The sequence below is a fragment of the Talpa occidentalis genome, unplaced genomic scaffold, assembly GCF_014898055.3.
Source record: "Talpa occidentalis isolate TD23 unplaced genomic scaffold, MPIMG_talOcc4v2.1, whole genome shotgun sequence".
Lineage (NCBI taxonomy): Eukaryota > Metazoa > Chordata > Mammalia > Eulipotyphla > Talpidae > Talpa > Talpa occidentalis.
Genome location: NW_026555331.1, coordinates 133459656 through 133485593, shown reverse-complemented (window position 1 = coordinate 133485593; position 25938 = coordinate 133459656). Strand labels below are relative to the sequence as shown.

General features: G+C 39.3%; 1 protein-coding gene across 2 annotated transcripts in view; it reads left to right on the top strand.

Annotated features, from left to right (window-relative positions):
• The window catches only part of CADPS2 (calcium dependent secretion activator 2), a 410328-nt gene that overhangs the window by 319743 nt on the left and 64647 nt on the right, over positions 1-25938 (top strand). For both annotated transcript variants that reach the window (XM_037512374.1, XM_037512392.2), the window contains exons 17-18: positions 16467-16570; positions 25189-25345. In XM_037512374.1, the coding sequence (XP_037368271.1) occupies positions 16467-16570; positions 25189-25345 (261 nt within the window). The remainder of the gene's footprint in view (positions 1-16466; positions 16571-25188; positions 25346-25938) is intronic.

Below are 25938 nucleotides of genomic sequence, written 5' to 3'. Positions count from 1 at the left end.
AACCTGTTACTCCTACTCACACAACAATGTGATCTAGGTCACACAAAACTGCAAGTCTGTGTTAGACAGCAGCCTCTAAGGACCCAATGGAGAGTGAACTGGGAGATTTCCCACCTTTTCCTTTTCTGAAAGCCATCCCTCGATTATCATCAGTCTTAGTGTGAGAGTATTCTGGAAAATAAATCCCAGAAACCTAGACGGGACAAGTGGGCCATCTCCTTTCAAGAAACAAAAACTGTGTGCCTATTAGATGAGAAAAACTTCCCCGATTTTCAGTCTCTCACTCCCCACTCCATCCACTTTTTCTTATCTTAAAAAAAAGTCATGCTTTTGTTGTTTGCTCAGGATCAGACTGAGAACAAAATCAAATTTAAGTTACAAATAGGAAGCAGGCAATCTTTCTTTGCTTTGATGAGTCTTCTACATTACGTGAGCAACGTGGGTAGTTTGCTTTTCTCCTAAATCCTCTTTTCTTATATTTTAGGCCCTCCAGAGAAGGAACCAGGTAATTAACGTCCGTGCGGTGTGCATGCCCTTGTTTCTGATGTGGTGGTGTGATGTTTGCGTGTTGATGAGTCGTTCCAGGGCTCCTGTTAGGTCACTGTGACCAAGATTCTGAAAAATACTTGCTCTGATCAAAAGTATTGCTCATGCTTTTTGTAGGGACCATATAGGCCATGAACTCTAGACATTTAACAATATTCCGTATATGAATTCAAAGCAAAAAAAAAAAACCCTCAAGCTGTATTAAATGCTAATGCGTTATCTTTTAAGCATGGGCACTAGTCTATGGAAGCTGCTACCCACATTTGAAGGGCTCTTACAACTAGAAAGGAAAACCACATTTCTTTTATCCTTCCCAAAAAATAACATAACAGGGAAAAAAACAAGTGCTGTTTAATAGAAAGCAAGTAGTAGCCTTATTGGTTTTGAAAGTTATTTATCTTAGGAATGAGCAGGAGTAATGAAATTCCATTTTCTGGAAATTGCTAGGAAAGAGTTCTTGTCTACAGTCTCTGAAATTTTTATAATCTTACTACTTTTTTCTTGTGCCACTTATCATAGTTGTGATCGGTATATAATTGCATGTGCCCTTGTTGACATTTAGCCTACCTTCTCTTAAGCCCCTTGTGGCCAGTGTCTTCACTGGACTGGATATAACAGTGTCCAGTGGCACCCAACTCTGTGCCTCCCCACAAAGTGGATCCTCAGGGCTTTGGAGAGAGATAAGAGGTTAGTTAGATGGCTCCACCTACAGCCAATGGGCAAGAGACAAAGGATGAACCTTTCTACTCCTTTTTTTCTCCTTTTGGTCAAATTATCTCTGTAGTACTATAGAGATTTGCTGGGTTCTTTTCATCTAAAGTCTTCAATGAGAGATTCTGTTTGTTTTTTGCTACCTTTTCCATTACTTTGCCAGTGTTTGACCCCAAAAAGGATCATGAAAAAAAAAAAGCAAAACACTCAGAGCCAAGGAAGGGAAAAAACATGCCTTCACTGATGGTTACTCGGACTTTTCAACAAAATGAATTAGAAAACAGGATAAGTCTGCCACCCCCAACCCTCCATGCCTGCCCACCAGTCACCACCACCATGAACCTGGGGAAATTTTTTCAAACCCTCTTCTGGCATTTTATCCCCAGCAGCTCTTCTGCGGTGAAAATAGTTTCTGTAGAGTTTACAGACAAGTTCAGTGGCTTTCTCACGACCATCATGTGTAAATAAGTCAGCCAGCTGGGATTGAAGTCAGATGCTGGATCCCCAACCTACAGAGGCTGCGCTCTTTCCCCTGTGAAATAGAAGGGGTCACAGAGCACCTCCATGATGGCCGCCAGAGCCCCGTGCCGACTCTGCTCCCATCAGAGAGCAGGAGAGGACAGTCACAGACCCCCCGTAGCTCCTTCCACCCACCCGCGTATATTTACCGTCTCAGCCTATGGACCAGTGACACTGGGAAAAACACTTGGATTAAACTTAAACACTTGCACAGAAAAGAGTTCAAGGTTGTCTCGGTAATTTAGGTGGATTGAAGGGAAAGTTAATCTCACTTGAACAATGTACTGAAGTAACAGAAGTTTTTAAGAAATGTATTTCTATTCCATTTGGCTGCATTTGGTAGAACAGAGTGACTGCTAAATGTTCAAAAGTGAGGAAAGGTAAGAATAGCAGTTGTGTGTGAAAGAGCCCAAATGCTTGATCAGACTTTCGAGCCGTGGTTTCCCCACCCTGTGTCATCTCGGCGGGAGTCACATGCTGTCCAGGGTTTGTTATCATATTGACATCTCGCAGCTGCCCCTTGCAAAAATATTTAATTTATACTATTTCAGTAGTTTCTTAAACAACTCTGCAAGGTCTATCTCTTAGAGAAAAGGTAACTGACACTTCAGAAGAAGTAGCTTGCACAAGGCAGGGCTATCACTGTTAAAATTCAGTGTCCTGGGCTCTGTACGTGGCTGAGACACCCCAACTCCCCTGCGACTCGCCCTCACCCAACGCCCTGCCGCCAACGCTCACTGTCTGATATTTGTTGATAAACAGATCAACTCATCACAAAAATTGAAAGTTATACTTTTGGGTCAATTTTTCTGTGAATAATGAGGTTTGTTTAATCATAAGAGCAAACACGTATGTGCCAGCCCCTGTTCCATGCACTTTCTATGTATCCATTCATGCCTTCTAACAGTCCTTTCCAGTAAATACAACTCTTATTCCTTTTTCAGGAAGTTGTAACAGGTGACTATCTCTTGGTTTCTTGTCTGGTAATAAGTGGGAAATTAGAACTCGCTACCTATCTAAAGAGCTAGCTCCTTGTTCTCTGCCTTGCTTTTGTGGCAAACTTGTATAGTTGAATTTGTACTCAGTTCAAATGTACAGGCATTAGAAAGGGCATCTGGAATAGTACAATCCATAGAATTAGGACGAAAGCCATATGTGTACCTTGAAATTTTCTAGTAGTCAATGTTAAAGAGGTAAGAAACAGGTGAAATTAAATTTAACATGCTCTATTTAAGCCAATATATCCAAACATACCGTTTTAAAATGTATCCTATATACAAAATTATTATGAGTTATGGGTTATCTTACATTATTTCATACAACATTTTTGAAATGCAGAGACATTTCACTCTATGGCACATCTCAGTTAACAGATGCATAGCCCTGTTTCAAATGCTCACTCACACATGGCTGGTGGCTACTGAACTGGGCAGACAGCGCGGATCTCCAGTGTAACACGGAGAGTTAGACTAGAATGCGCACCTTGTTTACCTTTTTCCACACATCTTACTGCGTTAGGTGTTGAAAGTGATTCAGATTGGCCAATGCCCCCCAACCCTGAGCATCTCCCCCTACTTTCCCTGGTTTTTCTCTATAGCATGCATGGTCTCATGGACAATCTAGTCCTACTATTGGTCCAGCATTAGACCCCAAAGATGGGCTTTTGTACTTCAATAACTGCTATATCACCAGTGCTAAGAGAAGTGCCTGGCACATGTTTGGGGAGTTGATAAATATTTATTGAATACATGTATGTACTTAATGGCCACAGAGAATGATCAAACTATATTTATAGCCGAGAGAATATCTTTCAATTGACAGGTTGACCTGCAAAAGGTCATTCAGACCAATCATGGAATAACTTATACATAAAAGCAAAAACTAAACACTTAAAATTAACAAGATTAGAATAAATAAGCCAGAATTTCTTGCCTTTATGGGGGGCGGGACAAGGAGTCACTAACTGAACACAGAAGTCGAGGTTATAGGTAACAGTGGTATTAACAGTATCTAGTCATCTAACCTGCTTCAGTAGTTTCTGCAATTCAGCAGGATGCTCAAGTTTGACTCAGAGTTCTCTTCTATTCTTGGGAGTTCTTCAGATTCTCCATTAGCAGCACAAATTCACAGATTAAAGGGATTCTACCACTTGGTGATAGATGGAATAAAACAGATGACCTAAGTTATCTTCTTTCTTTCTTGAGAATTATTTACATGCATTTCATGAGGACAGTTCACTTTGGCAATGTCAAATTTTTAGAAAACAGTTGGGAAGGAAGATGATAAAATATTTACATTTGGCTGAACTGACTTTTTTAGCAAGAATTAACAAATGTGTGATTTACACTGCTGCAAAATCAACTACTCATCTTTGGTAGATTTTTTGACTGTACTGTTTATGCAAGAGTAAGATCAGTTTTATTTACAAGGTAGAGTTGAAAATGATACTGATACATCATTTTCCTGATTGTGTGGTTTCTTTTAATCATGCCTTACTGATGCAAATTATTTGTAAGGAAATATCTTATTTTTAAAGAAACATCAATTTGTTCTTTAATTCAAGGAATTGTAGCAATTCTTACAGCAATAATCCGTCTAAAAACAATCACTGCTGTCTCCTGAAAACCATGTATCATATTGTCACTTACGAGCAAAGAGAGGAGACTGCCCCTTAGAGCTTGCCTTGACCTGCGGTCTTTTGCAGAGTTGGCACCTAGGCTTATTGTGAATGTATAAATGTGGAGGTGCTCTCAACAAAAGGTAGCATGGAATGAACAGGCTGAGTCTTTGTGCAGTGAGAAGCTGTCTGGCCCTCTGGTTGCCAGGTTCCCAGCTCTAACCCCAGTGCTCTCATTTTCAAAGTCTCTGTTGAACAGGCTAGAGATGCCTTCCCCGGGGGCCTTGCTGCTTACTTTCTTTGAGAGGAGAAGTCGCACTGTGGCAGTCCTTACGTCATTAGGATGTGTTTGCCATCTGGGTGGCATTTTAATTTAGCACTCCATTGTGAGAGTGTAGTGATAAATAATAAATAAATAAAATCTGTTCTGCTTCAGGACATGTGTGTACAGAAGCCAGTCCATAAAACGCTGCATAGCTGATTTATCAGTGAGTATTTTCTTACTGATCACATTAAGGCCAGTATGATCCACACTAGGATCACATTCCAGTTTTCTCTCAAAAATGTTTTCTGTGTTTCCTTACAAATTTTATTTAAAAATTTTGGAGCATTACATGTTATTCTGAAATCAGGTTACTCATATCTAAATAGTAGACCTAAAATCTTGGTTTCCATAAGCAGTGACAACATTTTGCAGGAGGTGATTTATGTATTAAAAAGAAACAGAATCCTCACTCCGAGAATGATATAGCTGAATACAGGGTTTTTGTTTGATCTTTTTGGACACTGTGGCTTGAATGCTGGCACCTTGGCCTGAAAGTAAACCTTTGTGACCATTTCTGCTTCTGATCAACCAGGGACAAATTGATAGAATTTCTAGCTCTAAATCAAAGAGAATAATTCACTATCGTTTTCTTTATAAAATATTCAAAAAGTTCATATAAATGCGTAGCGTTTTCAGTGTATAAAGCAATATGGGTACAGATAGCAAAAACTCATTGCTGGGACTGCATTGGCTCTATCTGGGATCATTTGGATAAATACCAACTAAAATTTATTTTTGCACTTACATAGAAAGAAAAGCTGGGTATTTTTCAGATGACCCTTGAGGTATTTATGCTATCAGAAAAAAATTTATGTTATCAGAAAAAAATTACATTGATTCCATCATCTAACAGGATACAGTGCAAATGTCAATTTTCAACAATTTTTATCACTGTTCTCATCTAACATATTGAATTAGGTGTCTTGAACGCCACTTCCTTGCTCCGGCAATGACCTTATTCTGCATCATGTATGCATCAGAAAGTACTAAGTTCATATTCCTTTTGAAATACTACAGAATAATCTGAATTTACTTTGGCCTTTTCTACATCTTCTCTGGAATGAATGGGGACTTCTGGCATGTTTATGTGCTTCAACTTTCCCCGCCAAACTGTGTAATTTGTCTCCACACCAATTAGTTAGCTCATTACAATGCTGACAGATTAATTCCTCTGTATCCAAAGCTGTCTGGGTGTTATAATAGGCAGGGGTTGCAGAAGAACAAATGAAGATATTGTTTGCTCACATCTCACAGGCCTCTGGAGCTCTGGGTGTGCCTTCAGTGAGCTTCACACAGAGGAGACGCACCTTGTGCAGGTGCACAGCAGCTCCTTGCACACTCAGCTAACTAACCAACAAAGTGAGAAATCAAATGAGGAAATGAGGAGCCCCCTTGCACACCAGTGGTGATGTGATGGCCATGCCCGCTGAGCTCTGCTCAGCACTCACTGTTTACTGGCAGGTTTAGTAACCAAAGGACAAGAGTTCTGTCAGCTCCACACAAACCTAGGAGAGGTTGGAGGACACTTAGCACTCTCTCCACTGAAATTACTTCTGAGTTTGCATTCCTTTAACACCCTCCCTGATTTCTCTGGGTTCAACTCTAGATGGAAAGGTGTTAGAATTACTCCATTTAAAACAACTGCAGGCAGCACCGACATGCTGCCCTTGCTTTTAACTTTCTACCCCTTATTTGGAATTAATTTTGCCAGCACTGAATGATTTATCATGCCCCTGTTGAGCTGTTCTCTGACCTAAACAAGTGGTACCTAGCCTCGACCCACGGTCTCTTTGTTAATGAGTCCTTCATCGTGCCTCTCCTTTTTCCATTTGATTTTTGTAGTAGGAGTTATAATAGATAAGGACAGTCAGTATCAGGGTTGGTAATGGCTGAATGTGAAAAGGAAAGCTGGATTCAATCTTGAACAGGGTTCTCTACTCACATCAGGCTATCCTAGGAACTTGTTCTTGAGTTTAAATGACACCTAAGTCAGAGTATTTTCCAGACAATCACTTCTTTCAAATTTCCAAGTATAGTAAGCTTCAGCTGTCCAGTGCTGAAAACTTACAGGCATCCCCACTACCCATGTCTCCTGCACCCAGCATCAGGGAATGAGATGTTTTCCTCTTGAAGACCAACTCCAGCTGTAATTGTGATCCCATCCCACCTGCCCCTTTCTGCATGAATTTTACGCCATCAGACCTCTCTCCTGTGCCTCATGCCTCTGTCGTCTTTCACATATTTCCCTTCCCTCTTTAAACATGGTATCTCCCTAAATAATGCCTCCCCTGAGCTCTATTCTTCTTTCAGCTGCCATCCAAAGAATAGTGGACACAGTCACCTTCACTTACCTGTTCAGAGTAGTTTGACTTTAATCTCTTTAGTCTGTCTAGTGAAGAGACCCATTAGCCTGAGGGATGGCTGCTTGGAGGAAGAGTACCAAAGGGAAAAGTCCTTAATTTTTCCAATGATCTCTCCCTTGTCCTGCCTTGGAACACGCAATTCCTTGTCTTTCGCATTGGAATTGGGAGCAGAGGGCCAGGTGGTGCCCTGAAAGCCCTGTGAATCTTATTGTCTCCCAAAGTTTCAAAAGAAAGAAAATTGGTAAAATAATAAGTTAACTGCACAAAGTAGTGCATCAGGAGTATACTTAATATATTTCAGGACCTGGGAAAATTGTATTTTCTAAAAGTTTCTCTTTGGTTATTATTTGCCTTCTGTAAAAATTCTGATCCAGGATATAAGCACCTGCTGAGAAAACATAATATGTATGTGATGTCCCTTTTGCCTGCCCCTTACAGAAATTCACTCCCTCGGCCGTGATAACACTCAGGAAAGCTCTTGCTAGACTCTGTCTCTTTCCTCTGAACATGCATGGAAATCTCATTACAAGTGTTCAACACCTGTTTCCTAAAAGGTCTCAGGAACCATGTCAGTTTCCTTAGCTCATTTGCCAGCATGTCATGCATTTTGTTTTCTTTTTTGACTTTTTTATGGAAGGTGATTCACAGATAAATGCATTCTTGAAAGGGCCCACTTTCTTCCTTTCATGAGCAATTCTGCAGCTGAGATCATTCTCCAGACCCGGAGTTTGAAACCAACTGATTGATAACCTCCTCGCTTATTTACTAACATGTGTCAACAGGTAAACCAAGTGACAAGTGACACAGCAGCGTGGCTCTTGCAAAACCTCGTTAATTCGAGTAGTTTAGGGGTATTGAAAAGTCTTTTCCAATTGGACAAAATGGGAGTAATACAAACTGACAGATTTCTGCCTCTTCATCTCTCAGCAGAGTTTGTAAGAATTCAGAGACTAGACCCATGAATTGTTTTGGAAATGATGAAGGGTTCAGCACCCCTAGGTCCTAACTAAATGGCTGTATAGCTTCAAGATAAACTAAAAGAACTAATTAAAAAATTTGTAATGCCAACTTTTTTTTCAAGAGAGAAATTGTAGAATATTCCCGAGGCATCGGTACACACACACACACACACACACACACACACACACACATTCGCTGTTTTTGGAAGAGTCAGGATGCTAATACTAGAAATATTTAAGACAATAGAAAGCCCAAACCTACTCTCTGCACCTGACCTTCCCACTTGTCCAACTAGGAGACTTTCTCTAGATCTTAGCGCCAATTATAGTATCACTATGAGGGATAACTTGTCTACCCGAACAGACCTTAGTTATGTGTCCAAGGAAACAAAGACATACTTACAGACAGCAAGAGCTTTTGACTGATTTCTTAACTCCTAAGGCTGCAAATCTTTTGAAATTCTCACTTTCATATGTGGTGGTTCTTTCCTGACCCTTCAGATGCCATCCAAGTAGCAAATCTGTAGAAACCTTAATCTCCCGCATTGCCCTCTCCACACACATCATCCTCACCTGGCTGTCTCTCTGGCTTCTTCCTTGCCCCCCCCCCATTTTTTCTCCTTGAGAATGGAAAATAAAAGAGTTTAAGGGACATAAACAGGATGTGAGCCATTCAATGCATAAAGGACGAGGCAAAAATTTTAAAATGCTGTAGACATTAATGTATGATTTAGTATTGCCAGCCACTTGCAATAATTGAGGTTATTCTGATGGTTTCAGTTTCTGAAATGAGTGCAAGTGGATATGATGTCTGTCTCAAGCAGTAAAAGCAGCGCAGGGACCGTTTGTCAGTATCAGCTGCTGAGTTGTTGAATGTGTATCTGTGTGTCAGAGAGGAAAAGAGAGCGAGAGGAGGATGAAGACCAGTCTTTAAAGAAGTCCCTGTTAATAATTAGGTAGCAAAATTGCTAGTGGAAGAAAATTATGCTGGCTTTAGAATCCTACAGCATAGTTCTAGCCAGAATTAACCGTAGCGAAGTAAATATGCAATACTGAAGATGTTCTTTCATGCCTTCATAGCCCGAGAACCCTGTGAAGATTTCTTTCCCTATAAATCTTAGATCTCCCTGCTTCACAAACTTAAGGAGAATCATGGTCTCAATGGTTAAAAGGACAGCTTTTATACAATTCAAACCAAAATTTTGGGCCTCCCTTGTGGTGCAGGGGTTAAAATCTCAGCACTATGAAGCTATCTGCAGCCCCTGCTTCATGAATTCGGTCCCCAGCCAAGGAGGTGATCCACATGGCACAGCAGACCTCTCCTGGCTTGCCCACAGCTCCCCTCAGCAGTGTATTTCAGTAGATCTGCCTGTTCTGCTCCCCACTCTGTCTCTGGTGAATCCTCTCACCCCCTGCACCTCTGGCCTACAGCCCAGGTCTTGTATGCATAAATAAATAAAAGTCAATCTTAAAAAAAAAAAAAAAAAAAAACTCAAACCAAAATTCTTTGTTTCTCTACTCCTATAAATCACAAATATCAAAGCCTGTAACAAATGTGAAATGAAACAGGAAATTGTGTGTGTGTGTGTATCCAGCAATTTCTCTCTGTAATTACATGTCAGTCAGTCCTATTTTAAGAGGAGAATATGTCTCCATATTCCTCCTAAGAAAGCCTCACCAGCATCACTGGCACTGACTTATACGTGTGTAGGTTGTGCCCTGTCACTCGTGGGTCACCACTTCTGCATCGGCTTATGGAGATTGCTCAGTTTGGAACCAGTCTGGCTGCCATTGGCTAATACTCCGGTGGCTAATTGTCCTTTGTTCTGTAGCTGACCATTTGCTTAAAAATGAATTAATTGACATGAAAGATAAACCAGGTAGTTAATGTTACTGTGACCTCAGGACAATTATTCCAAAGCATTATATCATTAACATGGTTAATTCCAAGGAGGTATTAACTGGAACTGTTGCTTTAAATGACAGTCATTAAATGAGTTGGCCCCAAAGGGAGCTTTGGAATTAGGAGGCCACAGATCTATTGTTTTCAAACATCTGTGGCATTAGTATTCTTATGGATTTCCAACAGCTGTACAGAAACTACAACATGCTCAATTAGTTATTTTCATTCATACAGAATTGTCCAAATAAGTCTACCATGCTTCTGGAACAGAAAGGCAAAATGTATTCAGATTTTGTTTTTAAAATCACCTTTTTTTCTGAAATCAAATTTATTTAAGAATATCACTTGATTTCACGTAAAGAAAGAAACAATCTGAAGTTTAAACAAGCGACCTTCATTTTTAACTCTGTCTTTCATGAATCCTAGAGATTCTCAAAGTGCATGCCCCAGAGCAACCTCAGCAGCATATCCTGGGAACTTGTTAGAAAAGCAGAGGTTAAAGACACAGTGCTATCAAGCCATTGCCAGCCACTGCAGCAGGAGTTCCATCCCCCACCAGCCAGGGAGCAACCCACATGGGGCAGCGGATCTCTCCTGTCTTGCCCACTTCTCCCCTCAGCAGTGTATTTCAGTAGAGCTGCCTGTTCTGCTCCCCACTCTCTCTGGTGAATCTTCTCACCCCAGCACCCTGACTTACACCCCAGTTTTTGTATGCGTGAATAAATAAATCTTTAAAAAAATAGATGCAGGGCCTCCCCGGTGGCATAGCGGTTGAGCGCTGGGTTGCAAAGCTGCCCGCAGCCTCTGCAGCGCCGGTTAGATCCCCGGCTACCAGGCGAGGGTCCCACATGGCGTGCAGACCTCTCCTGCCGCCCACTGCTCCCCTCAACAGTGTACTTCATCATTCTGCCTGCTCTGCTCTCCCCTCTGGCTCTGGTGAATTCTCTCAACCCTCTCGCGCTTCTGACTACCCAGTGCTTGTGTAAATAAATAAATAAATCTTTTTTAAAAAATAGATGCAAATGCTTGGGTTCCCACATAAGGCCTACTACCTCTAAAACTCTGGCGGTGAAGCCAAGCTTTCTGTGTTTTAATGAGCTCTCAAGTGCAGATGCTGCTAGTGCACACTGCCACTGAGAACACGGATCCAAATACCCCCTTCACTGACGAGAGCAGTGTATGTTGCAGCATTGCAGACTGACTAGGAGAGCCTCATTCTCATGCATTAACTGAGTGCAGGTCTTGGGGAGTCTGATATTGACCCCAAGGAGCTGGAAAAGAGGATTTAGTTTTAGAAACCATGTCTCCCCTACATTCTTGAGGTAGTCTTCTTAGCCAACAACATATATGCAATTCCCTATTAGGGACCAAGTCAAAAGAATTCCCCCAGAACTTTCTCGTCTAGTCACAAGCTCTAAAGAAAGTGGCAGACAGGTTTGGAGGGAGGAGGGATGGTTTTGTTTAATAGAAAATAAATTATTTGATGTGCTACCCACCTTCCTCTTGAGATGAGAATGTCCATGAGTCCTGAGGTCTGGCCGGAATTCGGACCCCAGGACCGTGATTTGTGTGAGGCTCTGGCTCCAATCACTTACCACAGGTCACCACAGAAGTGCAGAGTGGGTGAGAAGATTTCAGTAAAAATTTAAACTTTCTAAGTCAATCATACATGTGCATCTTCCCCTCAGTTGTCACACCATAGGTGCTATAGATGTTTGTTGAATCAAGTTCCGGCCCACAAAATCTGAGGGTCTTGAAGAACCAAGCAAGAAGTCTGAGTGCATACACAGGAACTTTCTCTTTTCTTGCTGCTTCTTAACTGGTCACCATGACCTCAATACAAGGGAGAGAAGACGAGACAGTATTGTCCTTCAATATTCCTTCAACCCTGCACCAATTTGAATTCTGTTTCTTGTTTAGCTGCCAGTACAGATACAGTCAAGTCTGTTAAAAGTTAAAGGTAATAAAGAAATAAAGCAGGGCCTCCCCAGTGGCGCAGCCATTGAGCACTGGACTGGGAAGCTACCCGCAGCCTCTGCAGCACCAGTTCAATCCCCTGCCGCCAGCAAGGGTCCCACATGGCACGCAGATCTCTCCTGCTGTGCCCACTGCTCCCCTCAGCAGTGTACTTTGTCAGTCTGCCTGTTCTGTTCCCCCCTCTAGCTCTGGTGAATTCTCTCACCCTCCTGTGCTTCTGACTGTACCCAGTGCTTGTATAAATAAATAAATCTTTTTAAAAAAATTAAAAAAAAAGAAACAAACAGATAAGCAAAACATAACAAAAATAAACTCATAGATATAGAGAGCAGATTGGAGGGTATTTGAGTGGAAGGTGGTTGGGGGCAGATGAAACAGGAAAAGGGTTCAAGTGTATGGTGGTGGTTGAAAACTACACTTCCAGTGATGGTTTTGATGTAATATATACAGATGTTGACTATAATGCTGTAACCTATAAAGGCCGAGAGAATTTAAGCCTACCAAGGCAAAACAGTCGAGCTGTTACAACTTCCCATCTTCCTCCCTGTTCTCCCAGTGAAAGTTCCTCCCATTATAAAGGTGTAATCAAGAGGAATTGCTTCCAGGAGCCAAGAAAAGTTTTCATAGAAAAGTACAAATATCCCAAAATGAAGAAAGATTATAGCCAAGAGCAACACATAGAAATTCATCAAGAAACCTTTCTAATTTGGGCACATTTGTTTTAAATGTCACTATTTGAAATGTATTTTAACCATCAGCAACTTGGTGTGAAGTTTGAAGAATAAAGAGATATTTAATGCCATCAAAATGTTACAAAAAAAGAAAATGAACATTTTGAGGGGGAATTCTCAAATATGCACAGTGTTCAGAATTTTAATGGAACTATTGATAACCTTGTTATCTGGTGGAGCTCTGACTTTAGAATGCATTAAATTCTTGGCTCTAGTCAAATGGATGATAGCCAGAGATGGTGTACATAGTGTACTTGATAAAAATCCTATTTATTTAAAGTATTAGAGTGGCCATCATGTTCAAGTACAAAGTTTCAATCTTCTCAGTAAATTTAATCTAGGAAGAAGAAAATGTTTTAGACTGTTTTTAAGTTTCAATAGGACACAGGGTACTCTGAGAGTTTTCATTTAAGATAGTATCCAATGTAAAAGCTGGTTTTGACATGTTCGCATGTAAATAGAAGTAAGTCTGGAGGTTTCTGTCATTCTTTTCCATTATTGCACACTTGTGACTAAGAACATGGTGCCTTTATAAACTGTTCAAATGTTGAGTTTATGGAAGTTTCTGTTGAGTGTGTGTGTGTGTGTACATATATATTCAATTGAATATTTATGTATTAAGATAATTGCAGTTAAAAAAATTCCAGAGCCTCCCCTGGTGGCACAGCGGTTGAGCACTGGATTGCGAGGCTGCCCACAGCCTCTGCAGCGCCAGTTCGATCCCTGGCCACTGGCAAGGGTCCCACAAAATAAAAGAAAGAAAGAAAAAATTCCAATCACTGCTGCTACTTGTAGGATATCAGAGGTAGATTTTAATCCCGTCTCAGTGGGTATCTGCAAGAATATGAATGCTTCCTTTAGCCTCACTAAGACCCTTTTCCTATCTGAAGAAGGTTATGAGTCTCTAATTTATAGAATGACCATGGGAATTCAGTAAAAAATGCACTTACATAAGTTTCTCTTCTGTAATTAAAAAAAATTAAATTTTGTTGTCTTTCCCTTTCCTTATGGAAAACACATGATCTAGATATATTAAAATAAAATAACTCAATATACATAAAGTTCACATTTAAGAAAGTATTCAGTTGGGTCTTGAATGGTGAAAAGAGTTTTCTAGGCAAAGACCAGATACCTAACTTCTATGTGTGCACATTTTACAATGCTTTTTTATCTTTTCATTTTAGAAGAGCTAACTTGCTTTAAATCATGTTTATGGCATGTAGTCCTAGAAGTTATGAATGATCCATGAAAGACATCTCCTGTAGTGTTATTAACCATGCATCTTCATTCTCTGAGCCACACAGTCTCCAGACTTCTGAGTTGCCCTCAAGGGATTTCAGATGTCTTCAGTGTCCCCACACCTTTTCTTTACTGTTCCATTACCATGGTTCTCCGTGCTACCAGACTGACCTCAGGTTCCACATAGCACAACTTCACCCATCCTGCTTTGTTCTAGACAACTACCAAATACATTTTCCTACAATTAAATTATTCTGAAGTCCTGTGAAGATGTATTTGCCCTAAATTATCTTTAGGTTATATCCAGTCCATTTATTATCTTACTCTCTGACCTCAGGCTCATCATATTTTATTCCCTAGCATATTTGCACTCCAGACAGGCAGGTACAAGGCAGAGATGGCAAGAAATCACCTTAAGTTTAGGCCTCACATTCCCCACTTAGTAGTGGTTGCATTTCATCTCTCTAGGCATATTTTCTCCTCTACAAGTTATGTGAATAAAAAAGCAGATTAAGCTGTTAGGCAAACTAGTGTGATAGCACATGGGAAGTGCCTGGTGCTGTGCCTGATACATAATTGACTCAAGAAATTGTAACATTTGTCACCATCTTCCTCCCAAATACATCACATCTCTGTCCTACCAACAGTTCTAGAAACCGCCCTCTCCTTCCCCAGCGCATGTGTGAGGACCTGCATCAGGGCCTTTTTATCTCCCCTTATTCCTCCCCTGAGCCCACCCTTTCTCAGCAGTTTCTCCTCACATCTGCATTACTTCTATGTGTGCATTCTGTTGTTTCCAAACTTTTCTACAACATCTTGTCCTCCTTAGCCAGACTATAATGGCTAGAACTGTCCCCAGAGCAGGCTGCCATCCACAGCCATGAGTATCCTTTATTAAAAAAAAAATTTTTTTTTATTTGTACAATAGCTGGGGTACAGGCCAGAGGCACAGAGTACAGGCCAGAGGCACAGGTACTGTCCAGAGACAGAGCAAGGAGCAGAATAGGCAGACGGACTGAAGACACTGCTGAGGGGAGCAGCCGGGGAGACAGGGGAGGTCTGCCGTGCCATGTGGGAATCTCCTTGGTCAGCCAGGAATCGAACCCACGCTGCAGAGGCTGCGGACAGCTTCACAGCATTGTGCTCAACCTGCTACGCCACCAGGGAGGCCCACCATAAGCCTCCTTGACCTCACCCTTCCCTGAGGAGGTTGAAGTGTACATGTAATAGATGGAAGACTGAAGAGGTGATGTCTAAGGAGCTTTTATTTAAGATCAGGACTTGTCTTGCATTTTCTCCTACTTCCTGCAGCTAAGTACATGATGGGCACACTCAGCTCTGGTGTTTGGCACATTGGTTCCCTGAAGAATCGTATTCATGTATCCCTTTCACAGATAAGCAGTGACTTTCTATTCCACAGCTGCATTTAGTATGATGTGGACCAGGGTTATGGGGTGAACACCCCTTATGAGCCACTCTGTGACCTACCCTACGCCTGCAGCAAATGTTTAGAACAAGGACCAACTGAAGTAATGTTTCAATGCCTCATTCAACCTCCCTTGGGAACAAATCCAGAGCAAATGGAAGTATCTCCTCCAAATTTAAGAGGAGGTTTAGGGAGAAGTTCAGGGAAAAGATCTGTTGCAAGAAAAGGGAATGACTAAGTTCTACAGGAAAAAAAAAAAAAGCTCTTTTGGTGAAATTTTTATTTTAGTGGGATGAAGAGAGGTTGACTCTAAGAACATTTATTTTTAATGTGATTATTAGAATCCCTATTATTTGCATTCAGTTTTGAAAGTTTTATTACATAGGCTACCTCTTAATTTCTGCTAGTTCCTCGCATCTCTGCAATCAACTACTTTGCTTTCTCTGTTACTGAATTCCAGGGAGCTGCATTTAATCTCATTGTGACCTGGCCTTTTTATACCAATTTGCCTTAATGCTGAAAGAACCTTCAGCTTTAAAGAATGCCTCCCCATCCCTTCCAGTTAGAGGAGAGGAAAAGGTGGGGTGATAGTGGGCACAGAAGGAGGGGAGGAAATCAGTTAATTGCAGGCTGTCAGAGTTGTTTTAGGTGACTTTGTACTTCTTGAATTTAAGATCAACATGAACCCTAGACATTTCAAGCTGGGAATTGAAATAGCAACAAAAAAGCATGGGTTTTTGCTAATGCCAGGAATGACTCATCTGGTGAGAATGGTATTGTATTGACAATATAATAGAAAGAGAGGAAAGACTGTGGTATCTGCTCTCTTTGTGTTTCTGACCTTGAGGAGAATTATAACTTGTTTGTTGCAGAAGTTGAGCATCTAATGTGCTGATGCACCTGTTAGTTCTTATGTATTAAATGGCAAAGCACTTGCAGTTTCCCTGGGATTGCTCTATAGGTGAAATATTTTCTACAATCTAGTGAATTTTTTTCTAAGAATGTATTCATTATTATTTCTTGCATCTCTCATCTCTCAAAAAAATACACTCTCATTCTGTTTCAGCACTCTGGTTTTCATCAGTACATCTTAGAATATGTTTGGCTTTATATTTTCAAGGTAATTTCATTATCCTTTTTTTTAATCTAGAGACCATGAACCAAGCAACGCCTGCTAGAAAGCTGGAAGAGGTTCTTCATTTAGCAGAGCTGTGTATAGAAGTCTTACAGCAGAATGAAGAGCATCATGCAGAGGTGATGGCTTGCTTTAATGTCACATAATGCTTTGTCCTGGGGGGGACAACACTGAAGAAGTGGGCACCCGCAGAGTCTGATTCATTCCTGCCCATTTACCTATAGAATACTAAGAACAGATGTGCATTTCCTAGAAATCTCACTCCTATCTGTTACAAAGGAATTGTATATGTATCTGATTTAATATCTGTTCCTGGCAACAGTGTGCTGTGAGCAATGTGGGAGAGCTATGGGATCTGCCAAAGATACACTAGTAAGAAGCTAAGTGGAACGTGAACCTATCTTGCCTTCCCCCCATGCCATGATGGCTTTGGTTCAAAAACGTCAGCCAATCCACATGCACAAGGAAACTAGTGCTAAACTCGAAGAGAACAAAATTGAATAGAAGTCACACATATCTGTATGATGGACAGATAAAACTAATTTTTCTTATTATCAAAATTTTCTTTAAATTTGCTCTAAACCTGCATTGTTTCTAATCTTTAAAAGTTCTGATTTTATATTAACAGTCACTAAAAATATGGAATGCTTTTTCACCAAACTGCTTGTTCTGAGACTTAATGTGTCACTATAATAGTCGTGAATTACTGCAAAATTCAAAAGAGTTTTCTGACACTGAATTGGGTGGGGAAATAAATATCCTGTATTTCGGTGCCCTTAACAGTTTATTCTTGAGGAAACACCTGAAATGAATGATCGTTAAAAAAGACCATTTACAAAAGTACCTGTAGAGTATTTCTACTTAATGAAGCCTAATTTTCAAAACTATAAGAAACTGTGGGTATTACATTTTAAGCAAATTCTTAGAATATTCATGAAACCTTACTATATAGGTAACTAAGGTTTATTGTATCTGGTTATAAATATGATCATTCAAAACATCTGCTTTTAGCTCACACTGTGGAATCTAGTTTTTACCTTGCATCTGTCATGTGTGAACTTGTTATGGATATTTTATTTTAAACTGAAGAAACAGCTGCTTCAATAATTTGAAATGAATTCCCAGGAGGATCTTCCTAGACTCATACTACTGCTGTGTTACAATGAAAATGATTATATGATAAAATATATGTGTTGTCTTTGTCTTTTGTTAAGAGGCATTATCAGAGTATTAGACCTTCTTTGAATTGAAAGAAAATTCTCATTAATATCCAATTCAGTGTATTTGCATGTATATGTGTACCTAAATAGCTACAGTGAATATTCCCACACATTTCACAAAAATAACATTAAATTTTCTTCTACCAGTAAGAAAAATTGTAATTCTCTTTTAAACTTAATACTATTATATACTTTATTCTATCATGAAATGCCTCTTAACGTATAATGTATCATAACACAGTTAAAATACAATTTACTTTCTAATCTATAAAAATACAGTTAACTTTGTTAAACAGACATAATCATTACTCATAAGTATCTCTATAGACTGACATATACTATAATAATTACCTCTTTTTTAAAAATGCTTTATAACACTATGGAATTTTTCCATTCTACCATGCTTCCAAATTCTTGGAATTCCTCAGGGAAGAGAGGTAAGTAAAATTGTTTCCACTATTTTCTTAGCGTATAGTAACTTTTTGTGAAAATAAGATAGAACCTATTGTGATTATAGTTCATTTTAAAGCCAACTTGGTTCCTTGCCTTAGAGTTAAAACTATTTCTTGAAGCGGGCTAACCTTTATTGTAGTGTTTCTGTAAATGTGTCATTAATAATTGCTTGCGTAATTACTGCTGGCCATCTAGTAAATGCCAGATGAGAGGAATTTTTTTTTTTTTTTTTGCTTTGGTTTTTTTTAATCTTTTCTTTTTTTGTTTGAGGCCTTTTTCATTCATTATTTTTTTAAGAAGATTCTCTTTTTTCCTGAGCAGTATTGGGGAGAGAATTGGTCTGATTCCAAAGTCATTTCCAGAGTGAATTGAGAGACTGCACTCTGCGCTGATCTTTATTTTGCTGGATGTTCAGGCTCGAGTTTCTTTACTCCGTGAAAGAGTGCCCAGCCTAGCGCCCTTGGTGGAGGTTAATGGATCTGCCTCAAAGAGACCCTCAAGTGGCTCATGTGTCAGCTCCTTTTATTTTCATTCTACTTCTCTCTGCAGTGGCAGTTTACTTTACAGGGCTAAGAGGTTGTTTCTATCCTTCAGCAATTTCTCAGTTAAGCAGGTTTCATGTCCTTCAGATCTTTGACAGTAACTTACTTGTAAGACAGTCCTTCCTTCTCTCTGAAGGCCTCTCGACCTCTCCTCTCAGGAAGAGGAGAATCTTTTGAATCTCTGTGTTTTCTCTTTAGCAAGATAGTGTGAGCTCCTTTCCAGAAAATCTGTAAGGCTGCCTCTATATCCCAGCGATGAGTCTGTGTCTTTTCAGAAATTGAAGCAAACTGATGTGACAACTGTCCATCTGAGGGCCACTGGCTTTGACAGCTCCAGGCAGCCTCAAGTGGGATGGGATGCATTTCTGAGAGGGGTCTCCTTGTAGAGAACTGATGCTGTGGAGCCTTAGCCATTCCCATCAAGTTGTACTTTAGAGGGGAAATTATATAGCTGTGAAATGGCAAAACAGAAGTGGGGAGAGGTGTAAATTGACCCTCAGTCTCAATGTAACAGGCTGAGGCCCTCACTTTTTATTTTCAGACATAGTCATTATTCATAACTCTTTTTAGTCTCCATTAGGACAATAGTATTCATCACAGATTGGCTTATATGCAGCAGGAATAACATGTTGAGAATACAGTTTGAGACAGAAATATATACTTCCACAAAACATCATGAAAATTTTAAATTGATTGCAAAATTCTGCCAACCTGAGCTACATTTTTTTTAAAAAGGCAGGAACAAGATATATGCAATGAAACTGTATATGTGGCTTTATTTATCACTTTTATATTATTGTCATATACCCATTGTAGAAAATATTTAGACAAAAATGTATTCAGGGGCCTCCCTGGTGGCAAAGGGGGTTAAGTCTCAGCGCTAGCACTGCCAAGACTTGAATTAGATCTCTGGCTGGAATCTAATACTCAATGTATTTTAAAACTTGTTATGTATTTTAAAACTCAATATTTTAAAACTTGTTCACATATGGCACAGCAGACCTCTCCTGTCTCGCCTGCTGCTCCCTTTAGCAGTGTATTTCAATAAATCTGGCTGTTCTGCTACCTACTCTGTCTCTGGTGAATCTTCTCACCCCGCACCACTGGCCTACACCCCAGTTCTTCTATATAGTAATAAATAAAGGCTTAAAAATTTAAAAAAGGGGGAAAAGTATTCAGATCATATTTACATAGAGCATACCACTTCCAACCACTTTTCACATTCATCTAACCATAATAGCAAAGTTGAAGTTACAAGCACCAAGCCAAGGACTAAAATGTCCCTAACTCCCAAATTTGCAATTTTCCCATATCCCTTTCTATGGTTGATGTCTTCTTCTATTTATCATCTGCTGATAAGTTGCAGCTTATTTTTTATTACTATATTGAACATTTTTCATTTTTAAGAAAATATTCAGTGTGTCAATATTTTAAAACTTTTTCCTGGTTTGAATCTAGTTTTTACATGAAGAAATTAAATGAAGTTTTGCAACCATAAATCTCACCAGTTCTTCAGAAGTTCTTGAAAATAAATACGGATTTCACCAACTAGAATTTTATGAATCCTTTGTTAAATGATTAATTTCAATTGGAAGTGTGAACATTTTGTCATTATTGGGTTAAAAAGCTTAAATTATAAAATTGACCTGAAGAACAACTCATTAGAAGCAGGATAGAGTCCTTAAACAAGAAAAAAAAAAAAAGTTCAAACTCATTCACTATTAGAGAAATGCAAATTAGAACAAATCTGAGATTTTGTATCCAGATATATCCACCTTTTTTTGTGTAAGTAGGAGTATAATAAGAGCACTTAACACAATACATACACACAAAGCAAAAATTGGAGTACACAGTGTAACAGTGGTAACATAGCCAATATGCTATACAGTAGATTTCTCAAAGTTGTTCATCTTGTCCCTTTCAAAAATATTTCCTTGTTTCACACTCCCCCAGCCATCCTACTGCCCCCTGTATCTGACTCATTTCACGTAGTGTAATGTCTTCCAGGGTTAACCATGATGGTGAATGATTTCCTTCACTTCTGAGCCTGAAATACATATTCCATCATATATAAACACCATATTTTCTTTATCCAAGTCATCTGTCAATAGACAGTTGGTTCTCATGTCTTAGCTCTTGTGAATAATGGTACACTAACTGGCAATACATCTCTTTGAGATTCTGATTTCAGTTCCTTTACATAAATACCCAGAGTAGGACTGCTGACTCACATGGTACTTCTGCTTTTAATTTTTTGAGAAAACTCTATACTGTTTTCTATAGTGGCTGCACCAATTTACATTCCCACCAACAGTGCACATAGTGTAGTCTCTTCCCTACCTTCTCAACAAAACTTATCCTTTTTTTAGTGGTAATTGTGCTGACAGGTGTGAATTAATAACTCACTGTAGTTTTGATTTGTATTTGAAAGTCAAATGATTATTAGTAATGTCAAGGACTTTTTCATATACCTGTTGGCCACTTCTAAGTCTTTTGAGAGAAATGTCTATTCAGGTCCTTTGCCCATTTTTTAATGAGGTTTTCTCATTTGTTTTGCTGTTGAGTCACTGGAGTTCCTTATGACTTTGGATACTACACCTTTATCATATATATTTTTTGCAAATATTTTCTCCCACTCTGTAAGTTGCCTTTTTATTTGAGTGATGGTTTCCTTTGCTGTACAAAAGACTTGGAGATTAATATAGTCCTGTTTAATCTGTTTTTGGTTTTGTTGTCTGTGTTTTTGGAAACATATCCAAGAATTCACTGCCAAGGTCAGTAAAAAGAAGCTTTTTCCTTATGTTTAATTATAGGGGCTACCCTGTTCAGATCTTATGTAAGTCTTTAATTTGTTTTGAGTTGGTCTTTTCATCTGGTGTAAGATAATGGTCCAAAACTTTGAAATAATGAAATTATTACTTAGCACATGGTAATTCAGTTTTCCTAGCACCACTTATTAGACTACCCTTATTGTATATTCTTGCCACCCTTTTGTCAAAGATTAGTTTACCATATATGCACGGGTTTATTTCTGGTCTTTCTATTTCATTGATCTATGTGTCTGTTTATATGCCAGTACTATTTGTTTTTTTGTTTTTTATTTATACAAGCACTGGGTACAGTCAGAAGCGCGGGAGGGGGAGAGAATTCACCAGAGCCAGAGTGGGGAGCAGAACAGGCAGAAGGACCAAAGTACACTGCTGAGGGGAGCAGCGGGCGGCAGGAGAGGTCTGCGCGCCATGTGGGACCCTGCTCCGGTGGCCGGGGAGCAGCTGGGGATCGAACCGGCGCTGCAGAGGCTGCGGGCAGCTTCGCAACCCAGCGCTTAACCGCTGCGCCACAAGGAGGCCCCAGTACTATTTGTTTTAATTATCATTGCTTAGTAATATATTTTGAAACCAAGAAATGTGATCCCTCCAGCTTTGTTCGATCCGAAGATTGCTTCTCTTTCAGGGGACATCTGCAGCTCCATATGAACTTTAGGATTGTTTTTTTCTATTTCTGTGAAAACCACCAGTGGGGATTTGATAGAAATCACATTGAATCTGTAGATTATTCAGAATAGTCTGGACATTTTAATGGTGGGTAAATTCCTAGAAACATGCAACCTATCAAGACTGAATAAGGTAGAAACAAAACTTGAACAGATCAAAAAAAAAAAAAAATGAGGAATTTGTATTAGTAATCCAAAACTTCCAAACAAGAAAAGCCCGGAAACAATCCTTCTTAAACTTTTCCCAAAAAATAGAAGAAGAAAGACTTCCAAAATCATCTCGAAGCATCTTGATATCAAAACCCAAAACGCTATAAGAAAAGACAACTACAGGTCAAAATCCCTGATGACCACAGATACAAAAATGTTAGACCATTAATGTCAATAACATATTAAAAGGATAATAAATCCCACTAAGTGTAATTTATCTCTGGGATCAAGGAAATAAATTTTCTGTTCCTTTTTCTTTCTGCTATTCTGATAGTGCCTATCATTGGTTTGTTTGAGGATGTCCCATAAATACTATAGGCTTTCTTAACATTTTTTCATTTTTCTTCTTTTCCTTTCTTTGGCTGGCTAACTTTAAATTACTGATCTTCTAAGTCATTGATTCTTCTGCTTGATCAAATTTGCTTTTGATGCTCTCCATTGAATTTTTAGTTATTGTGTTCTTCAGTTCCAGAATATTTGTTTGATTTCTTTTTATAGCTTTTGTCTCATTGCTTAACTCATTTTTTCATGTATTCTTTTCATAATTTCATTTAGTTTATGTGGTTTTCTTGTTCATTGAGCTTCTTTAAGACAACTTTTGAACTTTTTAAGGCCATTTTCAGCTCTCCATTTCATTGGGGTGAGTTGCTAGAAATTTATTTTGACCCTTCATTGGTGTCATAGGTCTTTGATTCTTCATTATTCTTATAGCCATGCGTTAATATCTGCCTATATGAAGAACCAGTTACCTTTCCAGAAGTACAGACTGGCTTCCTCAAGGGATAACCCTTTCTTTTTTTTCTTTTTTTTTTTTTTGTGGGATCCTCACCAGCGGCCGAGAACGAACTGGCACTGCAGAGGCTGTGGGCAGCCTCACAGCCCAGCTCTCAACCGCTGCGCCACCAGGGGAGGCCCAAGGGATAACCCTTTCTTAGTCAGCCCAATAAGAAATTTCAATTCCAAAGAGCACCTGCACCCCTATGTTTATAGCAGCACTGTTTACAATTGCTAAGCTTTGGAAACAACCCAAATGCCCAACAATAGATGACTGGATCAAGAAGATGTGGTACATATACGTCATGGAATATTACTCAGCATTCAAAAAAGATAAATACATGCAATTTGCAGCAACATGGATGGCGCTGGAAGGGATCATGCTCAGTGAAATAAGCCAGAAAGAAAAAGAAAAATACCGGATGGTCTCACTCATAGCAGGAATCTAGAAAACTTAAATAAGGGACCAGGAAAAAGAATAACTATAAGAAAGTAAAAATCAAAATCAACAAACAACTATGAACCAGAGACACTCTATGGGGGATGGGAGGCGGGGAGGGGAGGGATTGGGGTCAAAATAAGGGTGTTGCAATTGTATGGGGAATATAAAAATAAAATTTATAATAAAAAAAAAGAAATTTCAAGTGGGCTGGCTGGGGCATCCATGATGACCGAGTGGTGAGGTTAATAGGACGACTGGCTAGCAGGAATCACAGGTACATGGGCTTCTGCCAGCCTGTGTGCTGGTGAGTTTGCTGCTGGATTCCCTGGACAGGTAGGCTTGGTAACGTGGTCCATTGTCAGGACACATTATTTCCAAGAACTTTCTAAAGAATAATTTTTTTCATCCATGTGAACAGCATATTTTTTTAATTATTGCCTTTATCTAAAAGGCATTAGAAAATTCCTCGTTGAATTTAAAGTAACAAACTTATCATACACATACTTGTTTCATAGTGTTTGCAGTCTAATTTGAAAGACTACATATGTAAAATAACCACATATGTAGTCATACAGGCAATGCTAAAATCTGCGGAACAAAAATACTGGGTTCAAAGAAACTAAAAGGACTTACTATACATTGGAGGGTCAGGAAATCTCTCTCTGTGAAGGTGTATTTTAGACCTGAGATTCATATCAAAAGTACTGCAAATAAAAAGTACTATTTTTACAATGTGAGAAGTAATTTTTTTTAAATGAAAGCATTTTTTTAAAAAAGATTTATTTATCTATACAAGAACCGGGGTACAGGCCAGATGTGCGAGAGGGTGAGAGGATTCACCAGAGACAGAACAGGCAGACTGACAAAATACACTACTGAGGGGAGCAGCGGGCAAGACAGGAGAGGTCTACCGCACCATGTGGTTTGCCCTGCGGCCAGCAGGGATCAAACCAGCACTGCAGAGGCTGCGGACAGCTTCACAGTGCTGTGTTCAACCGTCTGTGCCACCAGGGAGGCCCTGAGAAGTAATTTTTGACAAACATTTAAATATTAAGCAAATTAATATGATTAAATTAATAAGATTAAAATAGGAAGTCTAAAAAAGAGTTAAGATGTAAAATATAGTTTTATTTTAAAGTATGGATTTAATTCAGGACATTAAAAAACTATGTAAAAATTTTCTTACATTTCATAATTTAAACAACTACTTTGAATGTTTGGTGTATTTTTTCTATGTTTCTTTTTCCATGGATAGAAACATTAAAATATGGAGAGGGAGAGAGAGGGATCAAAACAGAGGAGAGAATGTGTTCTTACCCAAGGCACTATGGTGATGGTGCACGAGTGAATTGGTGATGTTGCACGGGTGAATTGGTGATGGGAATTTTGCGAGCACTACACCTAAAAGGAGAAAGTATGCACTGTACAAAAAGGAAGAACAATATAAATATATATATAATTTAATTAAATTGTACAAAAAGAAAAAAATTGATATCACATTTTGCATCTTGCTACTTCAATCTTTACATGTTTTCAAGTGGCACGGTATTTGTGTGTGTTTTAACACAAATCTATTTAATATTATTTCTTTATTCTTTCGCAGGCATTTGCCTGGTGGCCCGACTTATTGGCGGAACATGCAGAGAAATTTTGGGCTTTATTCACAGTGGATATGGATACTGCACTGGAGGCTCAACCACAGGATTCCTGGGATAGTTTTCCTCTCTTCCAGCTGCTTAATAATTTCCTCAGAAGTGATAGTAAGCATTTGCATTTTCTTCAGTTATATGACCTGAGAGGGGAGAAAGTTGTGTGTGTGAATGTGTTTATGGAATTTCACATGCTCTCAACAAGAACCAGCACAGGTGACATTAACATTTGTTCAACTTCCCTCAGCATCCCAGGCCAGCAGCATCTGGAGGAGAGCAACAGAACCTCCCACATTATTCCACTGGCCTCTGAAGCTTCTCTTATTCCCACCCCCCACCCTTGTATGAGGACTGATAACATAGGCACCCTTCTCATTATACCCAGTAAAACAGAAAGTCACCAAGGGTTCACGTTTCTAAGTACTAGAGAATACTTACATATCTGAAAGACATTTAAGAAATGTATGATGCTTCTAGAAGTGATCCTATGCTCAGCCTTCTACTAATATACATTATGATAATATTGTTTGCCTAAGAGGCACTCAGTGCTACAGATCATACTGTAGTGTTGCTATGTGATATGGCTTGTGTTAGGAAATTAAAAAGAACAAAAAGTTTCTCTATTGCAACTTTGTTCCCAATGCAGTAAGTTCTACAAAGATTCTGGTAGTGATCTCCCAACCAATAAAAACTTACTTTTACTT